Source organism: Pelecanus crispus, chromosome 3, assembly GCF_030463565.1.
Source record: "Pelecanus crispus isolate bPelCri1 chromosome 3, bPelCri1.pri, whole genome shotgun sequence".
Taxonomy (NCBI): Eukaryota; Metazoa; Chordata; class Aves; order Pelecaniformes; family Pelecanidae; genus Pelecanus; species Pelecanus crispus.
The window spans coordinates 107,841,786-107,868,479 of record NC_134645.1 but is presented as its reverse complement, the minus strand read 5'-3'; the positions used below and the strand labels follow the sequence as shown (position 1 = coordinate 107,868,479).

Sequence of the window (26,694 nt, the reverse complement as noted above, 5' to 3'; positions counted from 1 at the left end):
CAGTAGAAAAATTGAGAAATAACATTATTAATTCTATCATTCACTATATAATTCTATATTTCACTATATAATTCTATCATTCACTATATTCTTTGCTTTCCCCTGAGATGAGGGGTTATCAAAAAGCCTTGTCCTTCATAAAATGCTAAGATCTCTAGAAAACTTAATTTTTTATGACATGGAAGTTTGCTTGAATAAGCATACCCATTAACAATCTCCCTTTATTTTTAGATTGGTATCTTTATAAAGAGGCTTCTACCTTGCAAAAAAAGGTCTGCTACCTTAATACCACTACTTATATTTGAGTAGGTAGAAATGACACTTTTTTCACTCGTGAAAAAGCAGCCCTTGAATCAAACCAAGCTTAGTATCATTCAGTAAAAGGACAAATTTAATCTTAAATCCATTTTAATGTAAACTTAAGTACATTTAAAAAAATCAGACTAGGATTAAGCTATGCAGTCTTGTGGGTATTTCCTAATATGCAACACCTTCATTAAGAAATTAGAATGGGTTTGGTGAATGTGACTACAACTAAGGACTCTTTTTGCCTACTCATCTTTTTTCAAGGGTATATCAAATTAATTTCATTATTAGAAAAGCAATGCCTTTTTACTTATAGAACTTTTTTCCCAATTATAGTATAGTAGGACACCTTAAAATGGGTTCAATTAGAAACAGTCTGAAAAAACATCTATTAAATGTATAAAGATGTCAGGTCCTCAGATCCATCTGCTTTGCTTTACAAATTCATTTCTATAGAAATGGCGAAAATGACAAAAGCAAAACTACTGACAAAATTTAAGTCTTTAAATATTCAGTATGAATTTGTTCTCTCAAATTCTTTACAGAATTTAGTTTGTGTGTGCTACATCTGCTTGCACTGGTATACGCCCTCCAATTTTATTTACAACCTTTACTTAGTCCTGACAATTATTTGTTCCCTTTTATTTAAGATGCCTATTTTAGATGCCCTGAGAGATTAAATACTTTTGAAACATGATTCTTGCAAATCATGTAAATTATTACTGATAGGCCTCAAAAGACTATTTTGCTTGGTACAGCAACTGTTAGTTTTACCTGGTCAGGAGGATGGATGGATTCAGTACATTGCTTTGTCAGCAGCTGAGCAAACAAAGCCTAGGGTTTTTTATATGTATATTACTATATATCTACATAACATCTATACAGTTTCTTTTTACCTACGTCTGGACAATACATTCTTATAAGCAGATACCACAATGATTAAGCCTCTTCTGGATTACTTTACCTTATTTGCAGCATCTCCAAGCCCTTGAAACACAGTGAAGTTTTCTGTCAGAGTAAAATGCCATAGGCTTTATGCCATTTATGCACCTGCCAGTGCAAGAGTTCAGAGATCTGAGATATGTCTGGACTTGCCTTGGCCTGAGCTGGTTTTAGCTCATTTTAACAATTGCTAGCAGCAAAGTGATTATTACCTAACATGCTTTAGGTCATGCTCTGCAAATATCATGTATGCTAAAGGCCTGGCAAGCCCTGGCAGTCACTGCTTAACAAGCAACAATCCTTTATTGTAACTAAAGCTGGGGAAAGCAACTTTCAAAGTCTGGCTGGGAATCGGTAAGAAAGCAGCAGACTGTGGTAAGAAAAACACATCTAAAAATAATCCAAGTGGAACCCAAGATGGAAGAGTAAGAAATCCCTACCATATGTTTCCCAGCAAAGAGCTTGAGAGGCTCATGACTGCCTCTCCAGTTCTACATGAGAAAGACAGAAGGTGTCAATGTTAGGCTCCATAAGAGCACTGAGAGGGTGAACATAACACAAAAGAAATGAGGTACGTCGGAGGAATTTTTTGCGTAAAAATTTCAACTGCATTGCTTATGATTTTGTTCTGTGTTAACTGACTTGGAAAACTTAACTGTGTAAGCATTAATTGGACTAAAAAATAAATTCTTAGCTTTCTATATATGATATGCTTCCTTTTGCCCCTAAGAACATTTTGAATGTGACACCCATGCCAAACTCCCGTATTTTATCTCTCTCCCACATCTATAGCCCATGAATAGCAGTTAGGCAAGACACAGTGTGTATTAAAATGAGTTGTGACAAGGAATATTCCAACTGAGTAGCCAGCAAGCCAAACTGAATTGATATCTATGGAGTAATGCTGCATCTTTGCTCTCAATAAGGGCACTATTTCAGGACTCTTTCATCCACGTTACTAATATTGCTTTTCAAACAGGTGCTCAGAATCATCTGCTGGAAGATTTTTCCTCTCTATCCATTGACTGCGTAGATACAGTCTAACTATAACTGTATATATGTGTGTGTACAAATAAATACTGTACTGGGCCTACCTACGATAGTTAGCTACGAGTTAGTTTTCTTCATAGTAGGTCATATGGTGCTGTGTTTTAGATTTGTGACCAAAACAATACTGATAATACACTGATGTTCTAGCTTTTGCTGAACAGTGCTTGCATAGCATCAAGGCCACCTCTGTTTTTCACTCTGTCCTGCCAGTGAATAGATTGGGACTGTGCAACAGGTTGGGAGGGAACATCAAAGAGGCAGATGACCTGAACTAACAAAAGAGATATTTCATACCATATAAAACCATGCTCAGCAATAAAAGGGAAAAGAGGGGGTTTAGGGACGTTAGCCATCTTTTGCTTGGGAACTGGCTGGGCATCAGTCTGCCTGTGGGAGGTGGTGAGTGATTTGCATCACTTGTTTTGTTTTCTTTCTCTCTTCTTCCCCTTATCCTTCACTTACTAAACAATGTTTTTTATCTTTGCCTCCAAGTTTTCTTGCTTTTACTATTCCTTTCCACTTCCCCCCATCCCACTGGGGGTGGGAGACAAGTGAGTGAGCAGCTACATAGTACTTAACTGCCCACCAGGATTAACCCACAATATATACATGTTTATACAAACATATAGGCTTGTATACATATATATATATGAAAACCTAACCAAGTTATCTAAATTAAGAGGCTAGAATAAGGTAGCATGAATCTCCCTCACTGCAGTTAGACGAGAATTCAACCAGCCATTCCATTTTGTTAAACTGTTCATATCCTGCAATGGGGCTCAACAGATTTCAGTAAGACTATTCTAACATTTTAGAAATATGCATGCATTAATGATGTTTTATTGTCACTAATGGGGAAAAAAACAAACAATGAAGATGAAGAAAAAAGCCAACAGTAGAAGACCACAAAAAGTTCATATGTTCAAATACTGAATATATGTATTTGAAAATACAGATACAGAATGGGTGCTATCTGTTGTCTTTTCATTTCCTGTTAATTTTCACATAAGTCTAGACTGCAAAAATATAAGAATTATAAAAATTTTAACCTGAATATTTAAAATAACTCATACCATATTTTGAAATACTCATTCATTACATTAAAAATAATGTATATTTTTATATATGTATATATAACAAGATTATATAAATTGGAAAACTAGACAGTGAGTATTAGCAGTATTCTCCAGTAGCAGTACACCTTAATGGGATGGAAAGGAGTATCAGCTATGTCATCTTTGGCAAGTGACATCGCCTTGGCTTCAGGTTTTTACATCAGTAAAATAAGGATTTCAATTCAACACAATTTCAGTTGTAAAAAAGTTCAACCTATGGATTAAACAATTTAAACAGATTTAAAAATGTTTTATAGTATATGCCTAATGTATTTTTAAAAATAATAATAATAAAAAAAATCCTTTTTAACCATAAAATTCATTGTCCTAGTTCCTACTTACCTTGGTATGTCAGTTTAAATCCTTGCCTGTTTTCCGAGTGATCACTGTAAAAATGGACGAGTGTTTCATGAGTAGTACTTAGCAAGGGTGATGGGAGTTCCATTCCACTAAACTGTCCGATCATAGAGCTGGTGTGGTAAGGCCCATTCTGAATTTCAAGGAAATCATGATTTGCTTCAGTAGAGAAATTCAGAAACTGAATGTGTGCACCTGCAGCATTGAGAAAGAAAGATAAATTGAAAACAGACTATTTAAACTCATGTTAGTTAATGCTACAGCATGCAAATACAAAAAACAGATGTCATAATAATTGTTAGAGGCACAATATTTTTATTTTGGTCACCATTCAAAGTAGGATACTTAAATTAAGGAAATAGCCACTAAGTATTGCAAGAGTTGGAGCTTCTAATTTTTTGGTTCCCAATAAATATCATCATGACACATGAAGGGAGCAATGAAACAAAGTCACAAAGTCAACAACCAGATATTTGTCAGGTTCCTAAACCAGCCAACAAAAACACTTAAGGGAGCGGCACGTCACAAATCCTGCTGTGTCACAGCATGGTCAGGACTCTGCCCAAAAAGCATTACTGTAGGTGGGCCAAGCCTCTCATAGAGGCTCAGGATCAGCTCAGTACCCAGGAAAGTAACTAACAGAGTGACCTTTCAGAGGCAGAAGTTTACCTACCTAGTTCCAACCACCTACTCTACCTTGTTTTTCCTGACCCAAGTCACCTATATATGCCTCCTCTTCCCTCCAGCTTGGGCCAGTGTGTCTTTAGAGCCATTCTACTCTGTATGCAGCACTCTAAGATGCACAGGACTCCAGAGTGGTGACAGCTACTTACTCAGGATCATTTACCACAAACCCTTCCCAGAATTCAGGTGGCTGAACCAGGCCTTTCTCACAAAATGAAAGGGAGAGAGATGGCTCCCAAAATGCTCAACAGTCAGAAGTATAAGCATAATCTCATGAGAAGAGCTGTTTTTAGGTTCTAGCACTACTTCATGTGGACTAAGCACTTGGAATTCAGGCTTCTCAAACTATGTGTGTATATTATATAAAAAGAGGGATGGTGGATGAACCCCTGGTTTGAAAGCCACGTAGCACCAAGTAACTTGCAACCACACTGCTTGGGCTTAACCTTGGTCTGGTAGACTATGAAGAACTACCTGGAATGGAATAAAACAGAATTGCTGAATGAGCCAACAAAGCAATGTGAAATATTCAATGCCTTATCTCTCTGCCTGACATTCTTAAAGAGCAGGAGAGACATATTCTTCATTCCAGGAGAATACCTTATACATTAATCACCAGGGTAAGTAATTCACTCAGTCTAGCTCTATAGCTCCTTTCTTTGCCTCTGTGATTTGATATATAATAATCTGTATAAAATGGATTTTTTTTTTTTTGCTACAGGAGGAACTAAATAAACTACCAAATAAACTGATTGTTATGGAGCACTCATAAGAATATGGGTTATTTAGCCCTAGTACCTTCTCTGACCTATGCAGAGTGGGAGATATGAAACCCAGTATTTCAGCTGCTGAATAAGAAAACTTATTCTGATGCGATCAATAGAGAGAGACATACAGAACATATCAAAGTGTCAGTATCAGCCATCTCTTGTATGGTGTCTGATACGACTAGTCTGACTTGAGCGAAGCCACTAATTTTGCAGTGCTCCCACGATTTAAGATGAGGTAGGACACCAAGCAGCTCAGAAACAACTTGACTTCAGGATCAGCATTTAGTGATTCCCACCAGAGAAGGATGTCAGGAGCATGGAATTCTAAAGAACTAAGCAGCCACTTAATATTACACTTAAGTTGCTATAGTGACATATGTATATAGACCCAAAATCAGTGTTTAGGTATTTAAATAAAAGTAGCCTCCTGTTCTGAAGTAGTCTCTGATGAGCCACAGAGTACCTTTAAAATTCAATCATTGCTGTTTAATTACTGAGAAGGAATTTATATGACTATTTGTAAATATTCATTATAGAAAAGCTTTGTATTTTAAAAGTAAAAAGGTAGATTTACTAGTAACATTTAAAATATTAAACTGCCTAAAATAGTCACATTTTAAACATAAACATATTTTTTTCTAAAGGTTTTTCAATTAAAGGACATACTGTATGTGTCACTCAAGCCTTACCTCCTTGTTTATAGAAGTTACAATCGTCAATTTGGTATGTCAAAGAAAAAGTTTTCTACAGGGAATAATTTCTTCCATAAAATTACACAGGATAAAACTGATAGCTACAGAAAATAAATCATTATCTGGTCAAACTATAATTATATTACTTCCTTCTCCAAACTCAACAGGATTTCCTCTCTTACTTAACAGACTCTAAATAATGAGAATTCCAAGCTGAGCTAATCTTTTTTACAAATGCTAATCAATTAACAGCTACCTGAAATCATTGCAAAATCACTGCAACTGACTTGAAAAGATGTACTTTTCATCTGTATAAAATATTTGGATTTTAGTAGGGTCTTATATTTGGATTTTAGTAGGGTCTTCTTTTACATGATCAGTATATTTTCATGTAATGAAGAGAGCACTATACTTTGGGACACATTTAGCTCCCACAGTTTTATTGTTGGACTTTGTTTAAGCACTCACGTGTGCTTGTACTAAGTCACTAATATCACGGGCTTCAGTTATTTACAAAGTTTGAATAAATGGATGGATATTAAGGAATACTTACTGAGAGATGAAGTCACTGTGAGGTTAATTATTTCAGTAGAATTTGAATCAATCATTACGTGTTCATGAGTGTCCTCTGGATCAGTTTTTGTGTATAGTGCTAAACTCTAACTCGATCACACATTAAAATCCTTCCCGAAAAAAAAAAATCCTGGAGCATTTTTCAATTTTGGAAATGTTTTCTATGTTTCAGTGATTTCATGCATTTATTTTGATACAATAGAATGAATGTAGACAAACAACTCTTAGGGAGACAAGTTTATACTTGTAACTAAAATAGTATCCAAGATTTTTTTAGTGAAAGTTCTCTGTGAAACATCACATCAATCACAATGCTTAAACCTGGTATAAAGACATTATCTGTGGATTATCTGACAGACACTGCGAAAAAATCCCTGCAGCAACTTTATGGTAAAAAATGTCCTCTTCCAGCTTTTTTTCAAGCAATGATAAATCAATGGTATGAACACCTTGTACCTGTTAAATCCCTTGCCAAACAAAATCATTATCTTTTCTATTTATAGGATTACTACTACCGGAGACTTTCTGAGAAGTGAGAGGGAAAATAATAGGATACAAGACACTCTTGCATAATTAATCCATGAAACATCGTCTACATGGAAAAGCTTAAAGAGAAACTCTGAGAAATATGAAGGAGTGTTTTTAAAAGGCAGTATTGCAGTAGCCTAATTAGAATGGCATCGCTCCAGAACAGTTGCTTATCATTTGTATTTTCTGCAAATGTAGCTTTATAATGCCAAAATTAGCCAAGGATGTCTTGTCTATGGTCATCCTAAGGCTATAAGGATATCTAAGGCTACTAAGGCTATCCATAACTATGATGAATCAGTTTTACCATGTATGCACTGATAAAGGGCACTATTCTAAACAGTAGTGCAGTATTTCTACAAATGAGCTTAGTATAACACACTCTATGTAAGTAGTACATCTTACTACAAAAATCCCTCTTATGAATGCAATGGAAAGCACAGAAAATAAATTCATTTCCACAGATGGGTATAGTGAATTTAATAATAAGCTTTTAAAATTGATTTTCTTTTTTGAGCACTGGCACTGAATTCACAGTATGGGGCATAATGTTTCACAGCAAGAAAACTTATTCCTCTTTTACTTCTGATAATGATAGAAGATTGTGTTTTATACATGCACTTATAGATTTCTTATTATCCATGATTGCCTTCTCTATCTAATTATTATTTATTTGTGAAGACATTTTCCATATGACAACAGATTTAATGCAAACCCAGAAAATTTCTAAGTTGGTAACTGTTACCTGGTATTTGGAATAAAGTTTTAGAATGTTTTTAACCAAATTCATAGTGCTAGAAATGAGGTTTTGTCCATTTTCATAGAACATAAGAAATACTTTTAAAAAGTCACTTGGGGGACAATGAAAGGACATGAAACATAAGACCACTAATTAATTTAGAACTTACAATATCTATTTCATCTGATATATATTCATGCACTGGATTTCATTTGCCCTGAAATCAGTTTCTGAGACAGGCTGAGTTTTACAAATAACAATTGCTTTGACAAAGATGTATTTTTAAACTGCCAACCATTTTCAAATCAAAAGATAGTGCATAATTATGTAAGGGGTTCACAATACATTCACTGGATAAAATCTATTTCATACTGGAAATTAGAATATTCTTATATATATTAAAATCTGATGATTATAAATAACTGCTCTTCAAATGGAAATTTACTTACCATATCCAATAGGTAATAAAATTTTCCATGTACAATCTAAGTTACTAGGGTAATTTCCAGGAAAACCTGGGCTCAGGATCACACCACCCATGTTTGTCAATGTTCCACCACATTTAGCTATTAAAAATAAAAAGAAAGTCACTGTATCTTTTAGGAATATTATTTCTTGATATCTAGCATATGATTAATTCAAAGACAGATTTTCCATTTTATCCCCATGACCCCCAAGCAGTGAAATATATCATGGTCAAAACATTCCTCATGAAGGAGGGGGTGAAAAAAAAAATCAAGTTAGAGCAACATGCTTAATGTAATACATTCAATGAGATTTTACTGGAAATGTGTAGTTGCACATATAGACTGGGTAACAGATTGTCTCAGCTCACTAATTGGTTAAAAACTTCTGGTGCTATGCTGAGATAGGCTTCATAATCAGAGGAACATATTTAGAATTAAACTGAATTATGACACTGATCCATGATGCAGCTGCAGATCTGCTAGTTAATATAGCTAAAACCACACTTGAGTTTAAAAACAAAGAAAATAACCCGCCACAGTCCTTTCTTTAATTCAGAAAGATGATAGACTAGCTGCATAACAGAATTATTCTTTGCTTGCTATCTGTATGCTATTCTTCAGCAAATTCATGTGTTTGGAGATTGAAAAGCCATTTGTATCATTTAGGATTACATAAAGCTAAACTGTAAATATGTGAAGCAACTGGTAAAGAAGTGGCTGAGTTTACACCTTCATTAGGGCAATAATATGAAGGAAGAGTAACTTCAAGAAATCAGATTAAAATCTTGTAATTTATATTTATTATTTGAGGAATCACTACTTTAAAGCCTGAGTCGTCATGCTAAGTGTTACCCTGATGTATGATCTGGTAACAGAATTGCGATACTGTGTGTTGTGATAATTGTACTAGAAAAATGAAAATAATCTACTGGTTAGATGACAAAAGAAATTGAATCAAAATAGGAAAAGCTCCACTAAAAAGCTGAGAAATCAATCTCAAACTTCTCAAATATCTCTCTACAATGTTAAATACATTGTTTAGTGAAAAGAACAGATTTCTAGAAAAATCAACATTTTAAGGGTTGGAGATGAGGGAAAAGGGGTCATGTTTTAAGGGTTTGTTTGTTTTCTTGTGGGTATTTTAGCTTCCATGACAGCAAAACTTCATGAACTAAAGGGGAAAAAAAAAAAAATCAGTGAGCACACTGTTTGTAAATAGGGACTATATTTACTATACAAGGTGAAATACAAGATTAGCACAAAAAACCCCCACACCCAAACCCAGAAATACACCTTCCTGAATAAATTTTCCATTTCTAAAATTGATTTGAAGGAACTGCACTGCTTTCATATTAATCAGAAGTGACTGCTTCTGTAGAAGTTGACAATACAAAATAATATATGGGCCCAACTTGACAAGGAATCTTTAAAACCATTTCACATTAATATTACTTCGTATCATCCCAATCCTTTAAATTCCTCTTAGATATGAAGCTAAAAGGAACAGCTTTTGCTGACTGAAAATTAAAAGCATTCACTGAAGAATGTATTTCAAAGCTGAAGTGGCAGAATATTATGATGGAGCTGTGCTTCTCTCCCCTCCATTCCTGCTTTCTCTTGAAGTAAGCATGACAAAAGGCACCAGAATCTTGACTCTCTTAAACTTTGTTTAATCAAGAAACAATACGGTAGAACAGAAAAAACTCAGATCTGTTGGGTAAAGTCTTCATATGCTTAAAAGGGAAATACTTTTTATCTTTGCTTTTTAACTCAGCATCATTTAACAGCTTTCTCAGATTAACAGAGCTGGAGCTTTTCCGGATCCCTAAAACTCTTTTTCATTCCACCACCCCTGAAGGCTTGGCTTCAGAGGTGCTCTGTGCTGCAGACAGACTGCCTGCTTCTTTGAGAAGTCTCCTCCGCTCCCTGCATGACCTGCCTCGCTCTTTAGAAGGTTCTCCAAACTGAGCATGCTGCAAAAGGAATGTCTTAATTTCCTCTCCCTTCTGAAGAAGATTCAGCCTGATTCAAAGCAGAGTATTCAGGACAAGCTAAACAATGGTAAACATCCGGCTTTCCTCCTTGCCCACTCTCACAATTTTTTTTTAAATAGCATATACACTATATATAAAGAAAAATTTTATTGTAATTTTTCATATTTCATAGATACAAATGGAAACTCAAAAAAGTGTTGAAGGAAACAGAATTAAGTGAAGGAACAATAGGTATGACAAAGCTGGGAGTTTCTTCTGACTGATGTTCAGAACACACTGAAAACAAGTAAGTATCCATACCAATGCAGAGAGGAGATGGATAGTTCCAGCGTCGAACTGTTCCTGGCATGCAAGAAATATGAGAACGGCCCTGTTTGGAAAGGGCAAAATATTAGGTTACAGACATCCATTATGGGACTTTCCAGGAAGGCAGAGCTACAGAGGACCTCCTGGATCATCTTATTTGTGTCTTTTCTTGTATCAACCAACTGCATTATAATTACTTTTACAAATTTGTTAAACTCTATTTTCAAATACTTCAGGCTTTATGTTCTTATTTTTCTACTGGATAGATGTTCTAAAACACTCTTCCTTTGATAACTTGAAAACCTCTTCACATTTTTGACTAAATAAAAGGCTGGTTGCAAGACAGAAGCAGCTGACTATGTGCATTCATACGGTCAAATTGGTTCATTCCTTATTTCAGTTCCGGGGTTCTCATCCACAGTGTAAGCATACCAGTTCATTTTCAGGTTGCAATCTGGAGTGAATCAACCACTGATGTGAGTGAGTAGTACAGACCCAGAGAGGAATTTGTTCCACATCTGCTTGCTACAGATGGTGTGGATGTGGACCATGCCAAGACAGTCATCCACAATTACCAGCAGGCCTTGAACTCTCACATGGCCTAACAACATGACCCACTGCATACACGCAACAGCGTGGCAGACAGCTATAAAAGCACAAGTGCCTCTTTGTTTAGCTGTTACGTTTAATTTACTCAGCATATTTTTAAGGAACGTCACAGGAACCAAGAATAATCATGTGGTAGCTGAAAGTGACCTGCAAAGCCTATTCTCACATACTTCAGGGTGGCTGCCCAGGACCAACTGCAAAATGCTCCCAGCTTTGCTTGCACTGGTAACACTTCAAGCTTAACAGTAGTGCAAATAAGTGGTTTTTTGGTCATTTCTGTCATTTGAGGAACTTGGGTTATGCATTCTGCTGTTGGAATGTAAAAGTTGAATAAGCTGGCAGGAGTGAAGGAGTTTGATATAAAGATTGAGACATGGGACTGAGGGTAAGGTTTAGTTCCTGTTTTAATCATTTGGATATACAAACTTGGGCAAGTCACTTAACATCTCCTGTTTATTTTTATTAAGTGTATTAAGAGTCTAATATTTAGTAAGGTAGCACATTATATCAATATTATATGAAGAATTATTTAAATATTTGTCCATAACAATCAAATTCTCATAAAAATAAGAAAAATGAATAAGTAAATTACAGTAAAGGAAAATCAATGTGATGAAATTACTTCCGCATCATTTGGTATGTTCACAAAAAAGACACTACACACACTACCTTGAATAAAGTTCATATAGAATTCTATGGAATTGTATGGAATAAAACTACTTTAATTAATCATTTAGTTAAGTATATTTAAACAATCAGCTTCTGAAAGACAAACTGGAGCATTTCCAAAAAATGGCTTGGAAGGAAAAGAAAATCAGTTTTCATTAAAATTAGGAAAACTTAAATTAGTCTTTTTCTTATAAAAATACCACAAATTGATAACAATTCAATAAAATACTTTTTTTTTTAAAAGCAACCTTTTTATTTTAAAGGAAAAATGTGCATGCACTTATTATGTCATCTTAGTTACTTGCAAAATGGATGAGGTTTTGAATAATTTACTTAATGCAATATTCCCTGTTTTATTTTATTCTCTCTTCATGTCTCTGATGTGAGTCAGAGGGAAGCCATAATTTAACTACCACACTCAGGAAAAAAAGTAAAATGGCCTATAAAAGTTCTTTTGAAAAATAAAATGAAATGATTCCTCTGGCTTCAAGCCTCTTCCCAACAAGAGCACACTCTGATTTCAGTCTTTTAAAGTCCCCTCCTGGGGGGAGACACTTAATCCTACAGCTAGCAATTACCTTTCTTATGCATCTCCAGGTAGTAGTTTGAGCTCTATGACTTTTCTGGTAAGTCTCAATTATAAACTAATCCACACCTGATTGTTATTGCTAGCTGTGAATATGTTCTCTAAAGACTGAGGGTAAATTCACAGCTAGGGTGAAAAAAAGAATAGATCTGCAGTTATGCTGATCTATACTTGTTGAATAGCAAACATACTGTGCCTCGTAGAACCTTATTTTCATTATTATTTCTTTTTAATTTAGAGTCATTTTTACTTGTCCTGTCTGAGCATACATACATGTGTATGCACTTTCTTAAAGCAGAGTCCATACAGCATAGAAATCCTCATTAATATTTTGAAAAGATGCAAACTCTTTTCTATTGAATTTGGATATTGATGGTCTTTTGTTTTATACTTTAGACAAGATAATGAAACTAGTTTTTATATAAGTCAGATTCCACAGTTACAATTAAATTTATATATGTATGGAAATAGAGGTAAGAAGTACAGTTAAGGAACAATATGCTACAAAATTTTAAGAAATTATTTCATTATAGAATCCTTGTAAGTATAAAACCAAAAGTGCAGTCATATTCAAGGACTACAGAAAAGACCTGCATACAGACAAATGACGTTGTGTGGTTTTGTGATAGTGATACACACAGTGTATTAAATTTCAGCATTAACACAGATCAGTTTCTTATGTGCAGATCTCTTCCTCACAAATACGTGATTGTTTTATACTAATACTGTATTTATGAACTTACATTTCTGATTTTTTTCTAAGTAAAAATAGATTCAAAACAGGGCTAACAATGCGTATCTTCAAAAGGTTTCCTATACTCATTCCAACTGCTTCTGAAGTATTCATATTCTGCTATTATCACCCCACCTCAATATTTCAGCAGTGCTATTTTAAGTACGGACAGAAAATTCAATGATGCTGTATATTGAGGGTTTATCTATTTCAAATCCATGTCATAAAAATGGAATCATCCCCTTTTTTCATATGCAAAATTCAGATGCGATGCAATATGATGGGCAATACAAGTAGGAGTCACCCCACCAAACCTAAGCAGTTTAAAGTTAGATAACCATGTCAACCTTTTGATATCCTAATCAGTGAAGACAGATGGACTTTCAGAGTAAGGTACCTGTCCTAACAGAAAATCTTAGTATGAATCAGCCCTTGGAAGTGTGTGGCTGTTTATCTCTAGTGTCACAATAAGAGCCTAAACAGCCAATTCGGATTAGGCAGCTGGCTTTTAGATGGAATAAATTGGGATTAGATGCTATTCCATCTCCAGAAGAAAGTTAGTATAGGGTAAGTTTTTAGCTTTTTTCTATCAGATCACTGCTACAGGCTTACCCAGCAATCAGATGTCCACCTATATATATTTCATACTTAACAGCTCAGAAGCAGTGGGCTGGATCATGGCAATGAGGTGCGAAGCACCTACTGGCAATTGTATGAACAGTAATTACATGACAGCCCTACCAGCATCACCATCAGATCCTCATCTTTTCACCATAGGGTGGAACTGAATAAAAATACATAAAGAATTCCACACAGCTTTTCTACAAATATTCAAAATAGGAATCGTTCTTAAAGAAGCAAAAAGGAGATTACTTTTGATTTAATCCAACAATTCTTAAAATAGAATTATATTTATTGTTGTGTAACCAAGTTTATTATAGGCTGACTTCCAGATAGATTCTGCATTGAAACAGAATGTCCTGAGTCTAGGGATTAATAATAATAAATTTAGCTCAATGCGTACAAAAAAGGACTGTAAGAACATATAAGCTACATCTATACTAGTGGAAATGCATGGGCTTGTTTTCTAGCCTTGAGGTCATTCTTTTGTGTATCTACCTCCTTAACTTTTTTCTTCCAAATTCATCTCCAAAACAAAGTGTCATGATGCAAACTGCCTATCAGGAATAGTCTCTGCCTTGTGATAATTACTGAACTGTGATACTTCACCAGCACCCCATTCTAACAAATTAATAGCACTGAAGGTCAAATTTCAGTTCCCATAGCTTTTCCTTGGCTATAGCAATATAGATGTACCTGTAGAGTATGGTATTTCATCATATACTTAGTTTAATGCTACTTTGAAGTAGAAAAAAGTTAATGGTTCATTAGCAGTCTTTAAATGGAAATCAGAATCCACCTGGGAGTTAAGCTTTAATGACAGCCAGTCCTTTTGAAGGGATCACATAATAAAAAAATGATATCAAATCTTGTATGTCTCTCATTTTCTTACTGACATTACTACTACCTAAAAAGGATACTGTAAGGGAAAGATTAAATCGCGAAAATTAAGTTAATAAAGTCCAAAAACGAAAGGTTTTAAACCAGTGGGTATTTTCAAAATAATATTAAATTTGCCTTTGCTGGAGAGAGGAAAACTTAGGTAGTTTATATATGAACCATCAGCTGACTTGTAAGCAATCCTCGAACCATTAAATGAGCAGTGAGTGCTCAGGATGAATAGGCTTTATCGTGCACAAGTCTTGAATCTTTCCTAATTAGTAGGTTACATGTATGACAGAATCTTTTTTGCTATGGGTATGGGATGCTTCTGATGCAGACTGTTTCAAGTCATGCTATAAATGTAAAGAGCTGGATTAGGTTAAAGACTTGACCTTTTATCTGTAATACATGACTGAAAAGGTAAGCCTATTGCTTATTACCTAGAGAGTCTTTTCAAGTGCAGGTGTTCCCACAGCTAGCCTAGAGCTAAGATGTTCAGTCTGAATCCTGTCTGAATTTTAGGAGAATGGTAAGGAATACTGAGACCAAAGAATAAGCCTATATATGCTGAGGGAGCACTGAATTGGCAAACATCAGATAGGGAGCCATGACTTGATCCTTCTCTGGAGCAGAAGTTGTGACACTTTGCTTTCTCTTATACAGTGGTATGCTTTTACATTGTCTTGAGTGGGACCTATTACCACCCAAAAGATTCTGAATTCAGATGTTTTCAATGTATCGCACCAGTGGTGGAATATATGTAAATGAATTAGAGGAATTAATGAGAGAAGAAAAAAGCTTTCAGTCTTAGATTTGCATAGTGCTGTGACATTTACAAACAGCAGCTCAATAAGTGTCTACCATGGGAAACTAAACCAGTGTGTGAACAGTGAACATTCCCAATCTGTGAACTACTTTGTAGTATTTCTTTCCTTGAAAGATTTTTAAGAGTATATTTAGCATGAGTAAAATTTGCTTTAGAAACTAAATACTCTCAATTTCTGAGCAGAATATGAAATCTCATGAGGTATTGCTACCACTGTGGTTAAAATTGCACCTAGAGGAACCACTTCAAAAAATACAAAAACACATGTACAATTTCAATAAGCATAGTACTAAATGCATTTTCTAGAGAAAACATTTTAACCATGTTATTTCCTTGTCCATTTTGATGGTTTTTACTGCTCAATGATATGTTAATCTAAGACAAGATTTGCCAGCCTGGGTTTGCTGATGGCCAGACATGCTACACATTCATAGCTTTATAATGTGGGAGTACTCACACAGGTTCTGCTTAAATCACCTCTACGGACCCACTACAGACTCTTGACTAAAATAGGTTTTGGGTCGGCCTACTGCCATTTTCTTGCAATTATTCCACAGTGTATAATTTGAAGCAAAAAGAAAGAAAGAAAAAAATACCTGTAATGTATATCCTGGCTCACACTGAAATGACAAAACATCATTCACCATATATCTATCTCCTGATTTGATCCCATTGCTAGGAATTACTGGTTCTGGACAGGCAGCAAGGCCTACAGCTGAGGAAAGTAAACACAAAGATTGAAAAAAACATAGGTAAGTGGACAACAGGTCTTCATTGATATTCTCTGCTCTAATGAATTCTTTCCATAGCATTGAGGTTTTTAAGAGAACATTTATTAAAAATTTATTTCAACATTAAACTGAAATTTTGTGTAAAACACAGAAGTTTTCAGAACTGCCCTGCAGAATACAAATTATATGATTGAAACACAAAGATTATGTACTGTGACTGTACCAATTACTGTGTCATGTTGCTATCACATATTATGCCATTTTATTGTCTTCAACCAGTTAGGTGATTCTAGTATATTAAACAGCTTTCCCCCCCCCCCCCCCCCCCCCCCTTTTCTCTCTTATCCTTGGGAAAGAAATGGAGAGAGAAAGAGAGAATACACTTTATACATATTCTCTCTTTTCAACAATAGATGAGCAGAACTACTGAGGTTAGGTGGTGGAGCCTTTTGGAACAGCAGCTAAATGCCAAGAATGTTCCTTATCTTTAGACAACTCCATTGGCTATAAAGAAGTTCAGATATCTGAAATTCAGTACTCTTAACCCAAAATTAAATCTTTGCATAGGTGTGACAGGACAGTCTGTTCTTAACTATTTTGAAGCCATGTGTTAGCAAACAGAAGATTAGTTTTACAAAGACTTTCCATGATTAGTAATTTCTCAAGTATGTTCGCCTAAATTTGGCAACCTGAAGTACTAGCTTCTGTTTTTTGCCAAGTGCATATCACTTTTGTTTTTCCTTGTGTGCTTATCTAAGGAGTTGGTTAGTCAGTACAACTGAAAATTAAATACGATCTCTACTATCTAAGCTAAAATGCTACAAATGAACAAGACAGTTGAGAACTGCTGATTAGATTAAATAATTCTGTGCTTTTAAGATTTTCTTTGCAAACAGAAGGACCAGCAGAATTAGTTTGTCAGTCTGTGATCTGATGACAGAATTTCATTCCCCTTATAAAATTAAAAACATTATTTGAAGTCAAAAATCAATTTAAAATGTACAATCTTAATTGTGAAGTCATTTATTAGAGAAAGTTACTATTGAAACATAAATATGTAACTGCTCTATTTTATTAAAATATGATAGAAAATATGTAGAAACCAGAACAGAATGGAAATTATTTTCATAATGTGTAAGAATAGATCTTTATAATTTATTAGCATAATATTCTGTAAAAATAAGACAAAAATACTTTCTTGAATGTGATACTCTGTGTCCTTCAGTTCACTTGTATGAAAAAAAACCTGACTAAACGCTGTAACTCTCACTGCCTTCTGATGAAATCTAACCCCTTTGGTGACAGTAAGCGCAACTTGACAGAGTGTTTAGTACAGAAATTACATGATATTTGGCTTTACTATGATATCTGACATTTTGGAGTCTGTTGTTCCAGATGGTTCATCATGAAACAATATCTGATATTATTCACTGAGACCTTAGTCTTTCTACAGAAGTACAATTTTCTTTCAGATAATAGTGTTTGCACATTTTGATACAGACGGGGTTTTAACTTTATGCCCTAAACTTTTATGTATCTACTTTTCATCACTCAAATATAAATGCCTTACAAATTTTAAATACAGACATAAGAATTTTATGTTTCTCACTTCACCCACTTCTTGCCCCTTTTTTGCAGCTCAAGGTTTAGTTAAAGTAAATACATTTTTGCTAATGAAGCACACATAAGCTTGAAATAGCTTTTATACTTTCACCTGAAATTGTGATTACGAAGCCATTTTTTTTCTTTCCTGGAAATACGTTCCATAATCCTGTATGTTCTTTCTATGTCCTGTGCCCTTGAGCCTTACCGCATTTCACTTTTTTCAGGAATGAACAATGATAATGGTAAGCCATTCTAATGCTGAGTGACAGCTATCAAGGTATGAAGTGAAGTCTTTATAAGAACTGATGCAAGAGTTATTAAACTAAATACTTTCTAATTAGCACATAAAGAATAATTTAATAGTTGCAAGCTACCTTAAGTAATTAATTTGTGTACTGAAATGTATAATTTAGGAAAATATTTTAAAGTACTTTAAAGATTTTCAGCAACTTCTACCATAGATTTTACAAATTTTGGTGTTCTACCAACGCCATCAGCTTTCAACGGATGTTTCAGTGACTTCATGCAGCCACTAAGGACTTCATGTGCGGTCATTTTGTGGAACTGTAATGTTCCAAATAGGCATGAGGATATCATCATTAAATTCAATGGTTTTGGTTTTGTTGCAGTTTCCTAGTATCATTTTTTTGGTCAACCACTCTGTATTCCACAATACCATAAATGTATCCACATAAATGTATCCATGTCTGGAAAATTTCTTTGAGTATAGGTACTAAATAGCTGTGATCTGCACCCACAAAAACTCTCTGTTTGATCCAGCGTTAAGTGAAGGGTAACATCTTATTTCAATAATTCAAACTACAGTATATAGACTATTGTTTACTAATTTGAGAATCCAGTGTTCAGACACAATTAAGTGAACCAAGCCTTACTTCTGCATTCCCTTACCCTTGAATAGAAAATAAAGTTTAAAAAGATCTGCTCTAAACTCACCATTATTAAATAAATAAGCACCTAACAAAGATGTTGTGACTGAATTGCTTATAGACAGCAATGTACTTGCTGAATTCTGTGAATATAAATTTGAGGTTCACTTCCTGTCTCCAAGAAATTTGTATTTTGGCATTCCCATGTGTTTGTATTTTCAGCGTTCCCATGTGTTGAGAGTTACAGGACTCCAGTCTTAGATCTGTATGAATGAAGTCACTTTTGCAGATTTTTCCGAGTCACAGAAACAGTTTTATAACTTTTTATAATAGTGACTGCACTAATAATGTGCTTGTAATATAGCTCTTTCTATCGTTAGTTAAATAGCATACAGAATTTAAATAGACTATGATCAAAAGAAAACCTTCAAAGAAATTTTCTGTGCAACTGTTAGATACAGTATTACACTACATATTTTATCTTTAACAGATTCTAATAATCTGGTAAAAACTTTTCCTTTCTGCCAGCAGCTTATACTTTGTATATACTACTTTGGTCTGATGATACAACATAGAATATAGGATATTCTATCAGAATATCAAAAAACACTATGCAAAACCCACTCATAATTGACTTTATTTGATATACCTGACATTAAGAAGCAATTTTACCTTCCCAAAAGCAAAGAGAAAGTTGGAAACAGAGTCAAATATTATCCTCACCCTCATCATTCTAATCATTACATAATACTAGCCTAGTTTAGTTAGAACTAGTTTAGTTAAAACTGGTCCAAAAACCTAAAGAATGCTTGAGAGAAAGCAAACAATTTCTGGTATCCAGGAACAAACTAAAGAACTTAAATATTCAGAGACTCTGAAATACGCTAAACTAGATTGTATGTGTCAGTAATAAAGGGAAAACATGTTAAATGTCAACTCCAAGCAATCAAAAAAGGACAAGGATTGCTTAGTGCATGCTCTTCAGAGCTCAGCTTCTGCCAGGCAGTACAAGAGAGAACACATCAATGTCAAGAATGATAACCCTCTCCCTGACCTTATTCCACTTACTGCCTGCTAAATACTTTCTTGGCTGTGCTGTGGCATAAGACAAATATGCCTCACTTCCATAATTATATACATGCCTACAATTACCTCAAATTCTGTCCAAACATCACTGCCATTGCTGGCAGAAAGAAAATCCTTGCTGGCATATCTGACAACGTGAATGCCCATTAGTGTCCATTTCAGAAAGCTGCAAACTGAACAACACAAGAATTTCTTGACAGCTTGACCAAAAGTCATCAGACTTTATTTTTTTAATTCCTTCCTCCCACCCCTACTGAAATGTACTGTTCTTTATTATATTACAAACATCAAGCTGGACTAAATTGTTCTTTCCATTTTGATGATGGTGTATATCAAATGCCAAGCCATACCTTCCAAAACGGAATGCTTCAGACACCAGCCTAGAAAATGCATTTATCTCAATGAATTACTGGAAGAGGGGTCAGATACATGTCAACAGCTAGTAAGTTGTATAGACATACTGATAGGATCAGGACCTGATAAATTAAAAATGGCACATTTATGATTCACACCTGCTTTAATACAGGGAAAAATGAAAAGATTGCTGCACTGAAAAGCCACATTAAAGATCAAATTGTGTGAAAGATCTTCATCTGAACCTACAAAAACCAATATGCTACTTAGATGAATATATTTTCTTGTCTGCTAATCTCATTTTTTCTTTAAATTTATTAGAGATCTTTATGATAGAGAAGTACTACAAAAGATAGTCATTGTTCTTCAGTCACCTTACCAGTGAATCCTTTATTTCAGCTCCTGAGAACCTTTAGAACTTGAAAATATGCAACAGAGAAGCTTGAGAAAAGGACAGTAATTAAAAGCAAGCTTATGTTCTCACACATATTACATTATCTTGGTATAAGAGTAAAACAAAAGCTTACAAAAAGAACGATGCTGAATTCTGTTATATATCCTAATTCAAGGTGGTAACGCTAGATGACATTATTAAAATACTGATTGCATAAACCATGATTTTTACTGAAATATTTTAATTCTAATCACTACATTTGGATATATTGACACATATAGACATTTGTGGCCTAAACCTACATGTCTACATTCATCATATATTCAGTTCTTACTAAAACAAACCTGACTTCAACTGAGAGGTTCAAGCAGTATGCTGTATGAGAAAACACTCATTGTTTGCAGACTGTTTTTTTTAATTTGTTTGGGTATTAAAAAAAATATTGAAACTACTATTGAATTAATAAATGAGATTTTAAGACCAAGCTTGAAACATCAGTGCCCACAAATGCAATTGAATTAAATAGGCACATTTCTAAATCACACTGTTTGGATAGTTGTATCCTTTGTTCATTAAGGTTAAAAGGAACTCAATCAAATAGCAGGAATATTTATTCTTCCTACTGTTGTACATATCAGAAATGCAACAAAACACTTTTTGATTGGACTTGCTGGTGGCTGTGAAAATAATTATGTTATTTATTCTACCACAGGTTGGGGGGGGGGTGGGCAGAAACATGCATATGAAGGATTAGTTTAAATGATTAATTCCTGTCTTTTCGACTGTTACCTGTTGTATATTTTTACTGGTTTGTTTCTCATCATAGGTTACTGCAACCAGTTTAACACCTACAACCCTTCTGAAATAACAAGAAACAATGCCACACAGTGGCTCTCAAAAATATTTACAATTAAGTTATGACTAGAATGAAATTTTTCTAAGGCACTGGCCAATTATTTCTTTTAATTTGGGTGAGTTTGTGTATATGACTTAAAAAAAAAACAAAACAAAAACAAAAAACACCAGAACAAAACACAAAACCCAAAGAAACAAAGGAAATAACCCCATCTAAGTCACCAATTTGACTGTAGCATACAAATTGAGTATGACCACTCAACCTGGACAATCAGCTCATAGCTACATTCTTGATGCCTGAAACAAAAACATCCTAAAGTAAATGACAAAATTGTATTATTCACCAGAAGACTTGTATGTTTTTGAAGGCTACAAGGGGAACGTGTACTGCCTGAGTTAGACATGAACTTAGGTTTGCAATAGCAGACTGCCCAGATCCTTTCCATGAAAATAAAGACATGCATAGAAAGAACCCACAAATGGAAAGGGCAAGAGAAAGACACGTTGCTAAAAGACAAAGGTTCAAGAAATAAAACAATATTTATTCAGTGATTTAAATTATTTTGAAATATTTAGGATTAAAATAAACTGTTATCAATGACTGAAGCTTTTATAAAGTTTTTCTGAAGTTCTATAAAGTTACTTTAAAACAGCAATATACAGTGTGGAATATAAGATATGTGATCAAATGATAGCAAACTAAATATATTTTACTGAAATAAAGCTGTTTTCCCTAACATACTGATCTAAACCCAGGCATGCTTATAACGTTTACACTGGTGAAAATATCTTTTTAAGTCGAAAATCTCATCTATTTATTCTAGAATACTAAGGTGATGTACAATTTCCATTCTAGAGAAATAATTTCTATTCTAGATAAATAATTTAGTAGTAACTTAAGGATACTCTCCTCTGTTGCTCCTTGCCTTGGAATTTCTTCTGGGATGAAGGGAGTGTTCCTAAGTGGTCCTCATTTCCTAATGTCATTATGAAAACTTTTTTCATATAATGACATCAGCGGTCTGCAGGATTCCAGAATGTTTAGTTTAGAGTAGTTCTACCTACTACTCTTATTTGAAATGTATGCAGAAGATAAGGCTAGATGAAACATTACTAGGTCTTTTCTACCCCTGTTGTAGCCTGCTGATGCAAGATCTGAAGTTATTTGGACTTGATGCAATCAGCAGCTTCTTATTGTGAATTGGCATTTTTCTGGTAATCTCTATAGTTGGAAAGCTAATTGTCTTCACTGTAATTCCTAAAGGTCTTCTTACTAGAGAAGAAATGATATTAAAATACCATGTGAAATGTGAAAAGAGGATTTGCCAAATTTTCATCTTATGAAAATCATTACAGCTTTCTCAATTTCAAAGACAGATAGCTTCTTCTCTTTCCAGAATACTTCCATCTAAAAGCATATTAAATGATCCAGTGTCCTCTGTTGCATACATATAATTTCAATTAATGCTAACTAGGAACTATGTACATGTAGGAGGAGAAAAGAACTCTAAGACTGTATACCGTGAGGGATGTAGGTAGCTATGAAGTTTGGTATGTTGGTTTATTGTTCTGGAAAATAAAATTAAGATATGATCTCTGTGGATTTCCCTGAAATACAATGAAAAATCAGAACAACTGTAAATTTTTATTGTTAGTTTTGACTGACAGCAATTGTTAGCTCAGGAAAACAACTTAATAAACAAAGCCATTTCCCTTCCACAAAAGAGCAGGAACTACACAGAATTGCATTTGGATTCATAAAAGCATTACTCAAATACTAAAATAAGTATATCTATAAATTAAATACTTCCAGTAAAACCATTATTAAATTTTAATCAGGGCCACAGAAGACCCACCAAATTTCTATAGAAAAATACTTTAAAGAAGAAAAAAATTACCTAGTTGAAAATGAAATAAAATGTGTGCCCACCAATTTTAGTTGTCTGAAGACTAGCTAAAATTTATTTTTTGGAGTCCTTCTTCTCTATGAACTTTCTGTCTATCCATAGGTAAAACACCATTAAATAAGTAATCTTCTGCATCTACATTGCTGAAGTGCTATGCTGGAGATTTTTAAAATATGTAAGTACCTATTAATTCTGGTTTGCTTGCATGATTATATTATTCTCTTTTTTTTTTTCTTTTCTTTTTCAAAACTAAAGGACAGATTTTCAGATCATATAAACTGGCATAATTCTGTTTCTTTTTTATATGAAACTATACTGATACTAACTCTTACTTATTGACAATATTTCCCACCAATTTTGTGCTCTCTCTTCCTGTCTCTAAACTAGTGTGTCCCCTCAGCTTGCCTTCTGACCAGGAAATGAAAGGGATGTTATATAAATCTTTCTGGAAATCTTTGAAATACTATTTTTTTCCATACATCACTGAATTTTCTTTTGTTGTGACTACATAAAATAAAAGAGAAGCGCTATAAAAAGCAGAATTGATGAACGGGAAAGGAGCCCTTTCTTACTGCAGGGTCCAGAATCCATTGCTTTTCCTCTGTCCTCAGTGAAGACAAACTGAAAGAAGACAACAGAGTGGATTCCTGCAAAGCAGCTACTGACAACTTATGAAAAGTAAGAGAGATGGTCTTTGTTACCTGCAATGGTTTAAACCCACATTGCTGCTACTCAGACGAATATCCTTATCACAGAGGTACACAGAGAATTTCAGCAAAGGAGACAAACTCCTAAGCACTCTTCTATAATTCCATTCTATAAACTTTTAAAACACATATTTGAACAAGAACTGAAAACCATGTACACCACCTTATCATGACCAATTGTCTACATCCTACATATATGCAAGTCCAGCTCTGTCCTCTAAACAAACACATTAAACATAGCTCTCTGGTCTCACAAAAGTGGTGTATTCTTTATACATCTGATCTTAGTGCTCTATGACTTTTTACAAAATGTTTAAATATAAGCTGATCTTGAATGATTGACCATTTTTTCTGATAATTAGAATGGTGATACAAATCCTGCTACAGCTGCTTAGTTAGTCTTATTCAGTAGAACAGCCTTAAAAGTAGGTATTAAGGACCCCCACTGTGACTACTGAGATGTTCAAATTTCTGCAAGAAGATGAAAGAATGGAACTGAGGCCTCTTGTACTATAGCTGCAAAGCATTTTATTTAGAAAGACTATGAATCTAACCCTCCTTTTCCTTTGCTTTTATCAAAAGTACCTGATGTTCTAACATAACATTTCACATTGAATGCTTTTTCCCAGACATCAAACATTTTTGTTCTTGCTTTAGTAAGACAACCCCTCAACATAAGGACATTTTTATCCCAAATTTTAGACTGACTTCTGAACCAAAGGTTTTTGTTTTTCCAATGCTGCTTCAAACAGTAGGTGACCAAATGATCACAGGCTTCAGAATTCATAATCAAACACTAGCAATATCTGCATCTTGTTACATGGAAAAGTATTTCCTTCTCTGATTCTTTCTTGATCTAAAAAGGTGACTGCTCAATACAAACCAGTAAATTCTTGCTGTGGGGATTTGCTCACTTTCTGTATTCAGAGACACACACAGATGTACTGTACTCCTGCTAGCCCTGCAGAGACCATATAGCCATGTAAGAAAGGAAATTATTCTTTCCTGCCAGACTATCAACAGAATAGTTAACTAAGCTCTGAATGCTGAATGTTGCTACCTTGACCTGTACTGAGTTGCACTTCTGAAAAACCCTGGCATTGAAATATTGGAACCACTGAAGTCAATAGATGCTTTAACAGAGCACAGTTGTGGGACTGGCAATTAGGAGACAAACAAAAGCATAAATCCAAGAGACCTTGCATGCTCCCAAACACTTTTTACTTGTTAACAGAATACATTTCTTTCAGGACTCACAGGGATAATAAAACTGATATGGTAAAAGATAAAAATTGGATTTCAAAATGTTCATTTTACAGCAGCTTCCTAGAATCAATTTGTACTTCTTTGCACTTCATATGAAATTATACTATCACTGCAGGTTAACGAGAAAGGCTTGGGCAGGCAAACAGGCTGACCAACTGGGGAGGAGTGTTCCCCAGAGAAAAAAAGAGACCTTTGTCAAAATAGTAGATTCTGAAAAAATTATTGCAGAAGTAATAGTCATATTCTCACTCTACATCACCATTAGAATGGTTGTATTAAAAAAACCTACAACATGCTTGCATATAAATGCTTGAAATAAACAGGAAACTAAATGAAAACATAAAACTATCTTGTGGATTATGTTTACTTTAAAATACCCATTATGAGCTGCAAATCTGTTTTTTTCAAAATTCTGTACACGTTTATATTTTATACAGTTTTTAATCTCAGTCCTAAATAGAGTTTATTAAAGATCATCCATGTCTTTATTTACTTATGTGTACTTCTTAGAAAGATGAATAACAATATTAACATTTTTAGACATTAATATTGGAATGCATGTAATACAAAACTGAACTCCATTTTCAAGAAAATTCTTGAATGCCCTTTGTAAGAAAATAGAGCACATTCACATTCAAAAATTAAAGAGGATTTACTTTGTGACCTTCATCAAAGCATTCATGAGACTGTTAACTTGTCATCACATTATTTTTTTAAAGACTAAAATATTCTTAGCAATAACTATTTCCAGTTAAAAGAAATACTATGCAAGCACATGTGTTGAATTTACTATATTCTATAGTATTTAGAGTTTTTGAGAGAGGTAATAATACAAACATGCATGTTTGAATTAAATATGATTATGTGAGGTAATACATTGATGATTATAACACCAAACCTTCGTATTTTAGAACCAAGCTGCTCACAAAATATATAAAAAGTTGATATATTGCAGAATTTGCCATTAACCTTCTTAGGTTATTCTGCTCATACCACCAGGCTTACCAAGATAACTGCAGAGTTTTCTTGTAGCTCTGGGATTATAATGTTGTTTTTTTTGCAATTACAGCAATTTGTTGAGCGAAAAGAATTTGAAGGAAAGGAAAGAACAGCAAGGAATAAATGTATACATGTATAAAAAGGAAAAGATGTGTTATCTGTTCAGGTTTTATCTATTTCCAAGCAGTGAAACTATCTCTTACTTTTTTTTTTTGTTATCCAAATTTCAGAATTAAGCTGAAATAAGTTGAAAAAATCCCTACAGCATATTTAAACCCTGCATTGTTAAAATGTTCTGAATTGCCAGGTTGATTTGTTATATGCTGCTAATTTGTGAAAGCTGGTTTTCAGCAATTTCTAATGTTGCTTCATTAAAAATTTCAGTCTCATAGATAACTCTTATACCAGGTTCATGCTGACTAGATTTTGGTAGTCAGGGAAGGGGGAAAAAAAA

The 26,694-nt window shown here is 34.3% G+C and overlaps 1 protein-coding gene across 1 annotated transcript in view; it reads right to left on the bottom strand.

The window, feature by feature from the left end:
• The window catches only part of CSMD1 (CUB and Sushi multiple domains 1), a 1,273,929-nt gene that overhangs the window by 166,085 nt on the left and 1,081,150 nt on the right, over nucleotides 1-26,694 (bottom strand). The window contains exons 38-41 of the mRNA XM_075708500.1: nucleotides 16,046-16,164; nucleotides 10,518-10,587; nucleotides 8,206-8,322; nucleotides 3,756-3,965 (exon numbers count right to left, since the gene is read on the bottom strand). Of these exons, the coding sequence (XP_075564615.1) occupies nucleotides 3,756-3,965; nucleotides 8,206-8,322; nucleotides 10,518-10,587; nucleotides 16,046-16,164 (516 nt within the window). The remainder of the gene's footprint in view (nucleotides 1-3,755; nucleotides 3,966-8,205; nucleotides 8,323-10,517; nucleotides 10,588-16,045; nucleotides 16,165-26,694) is intronic.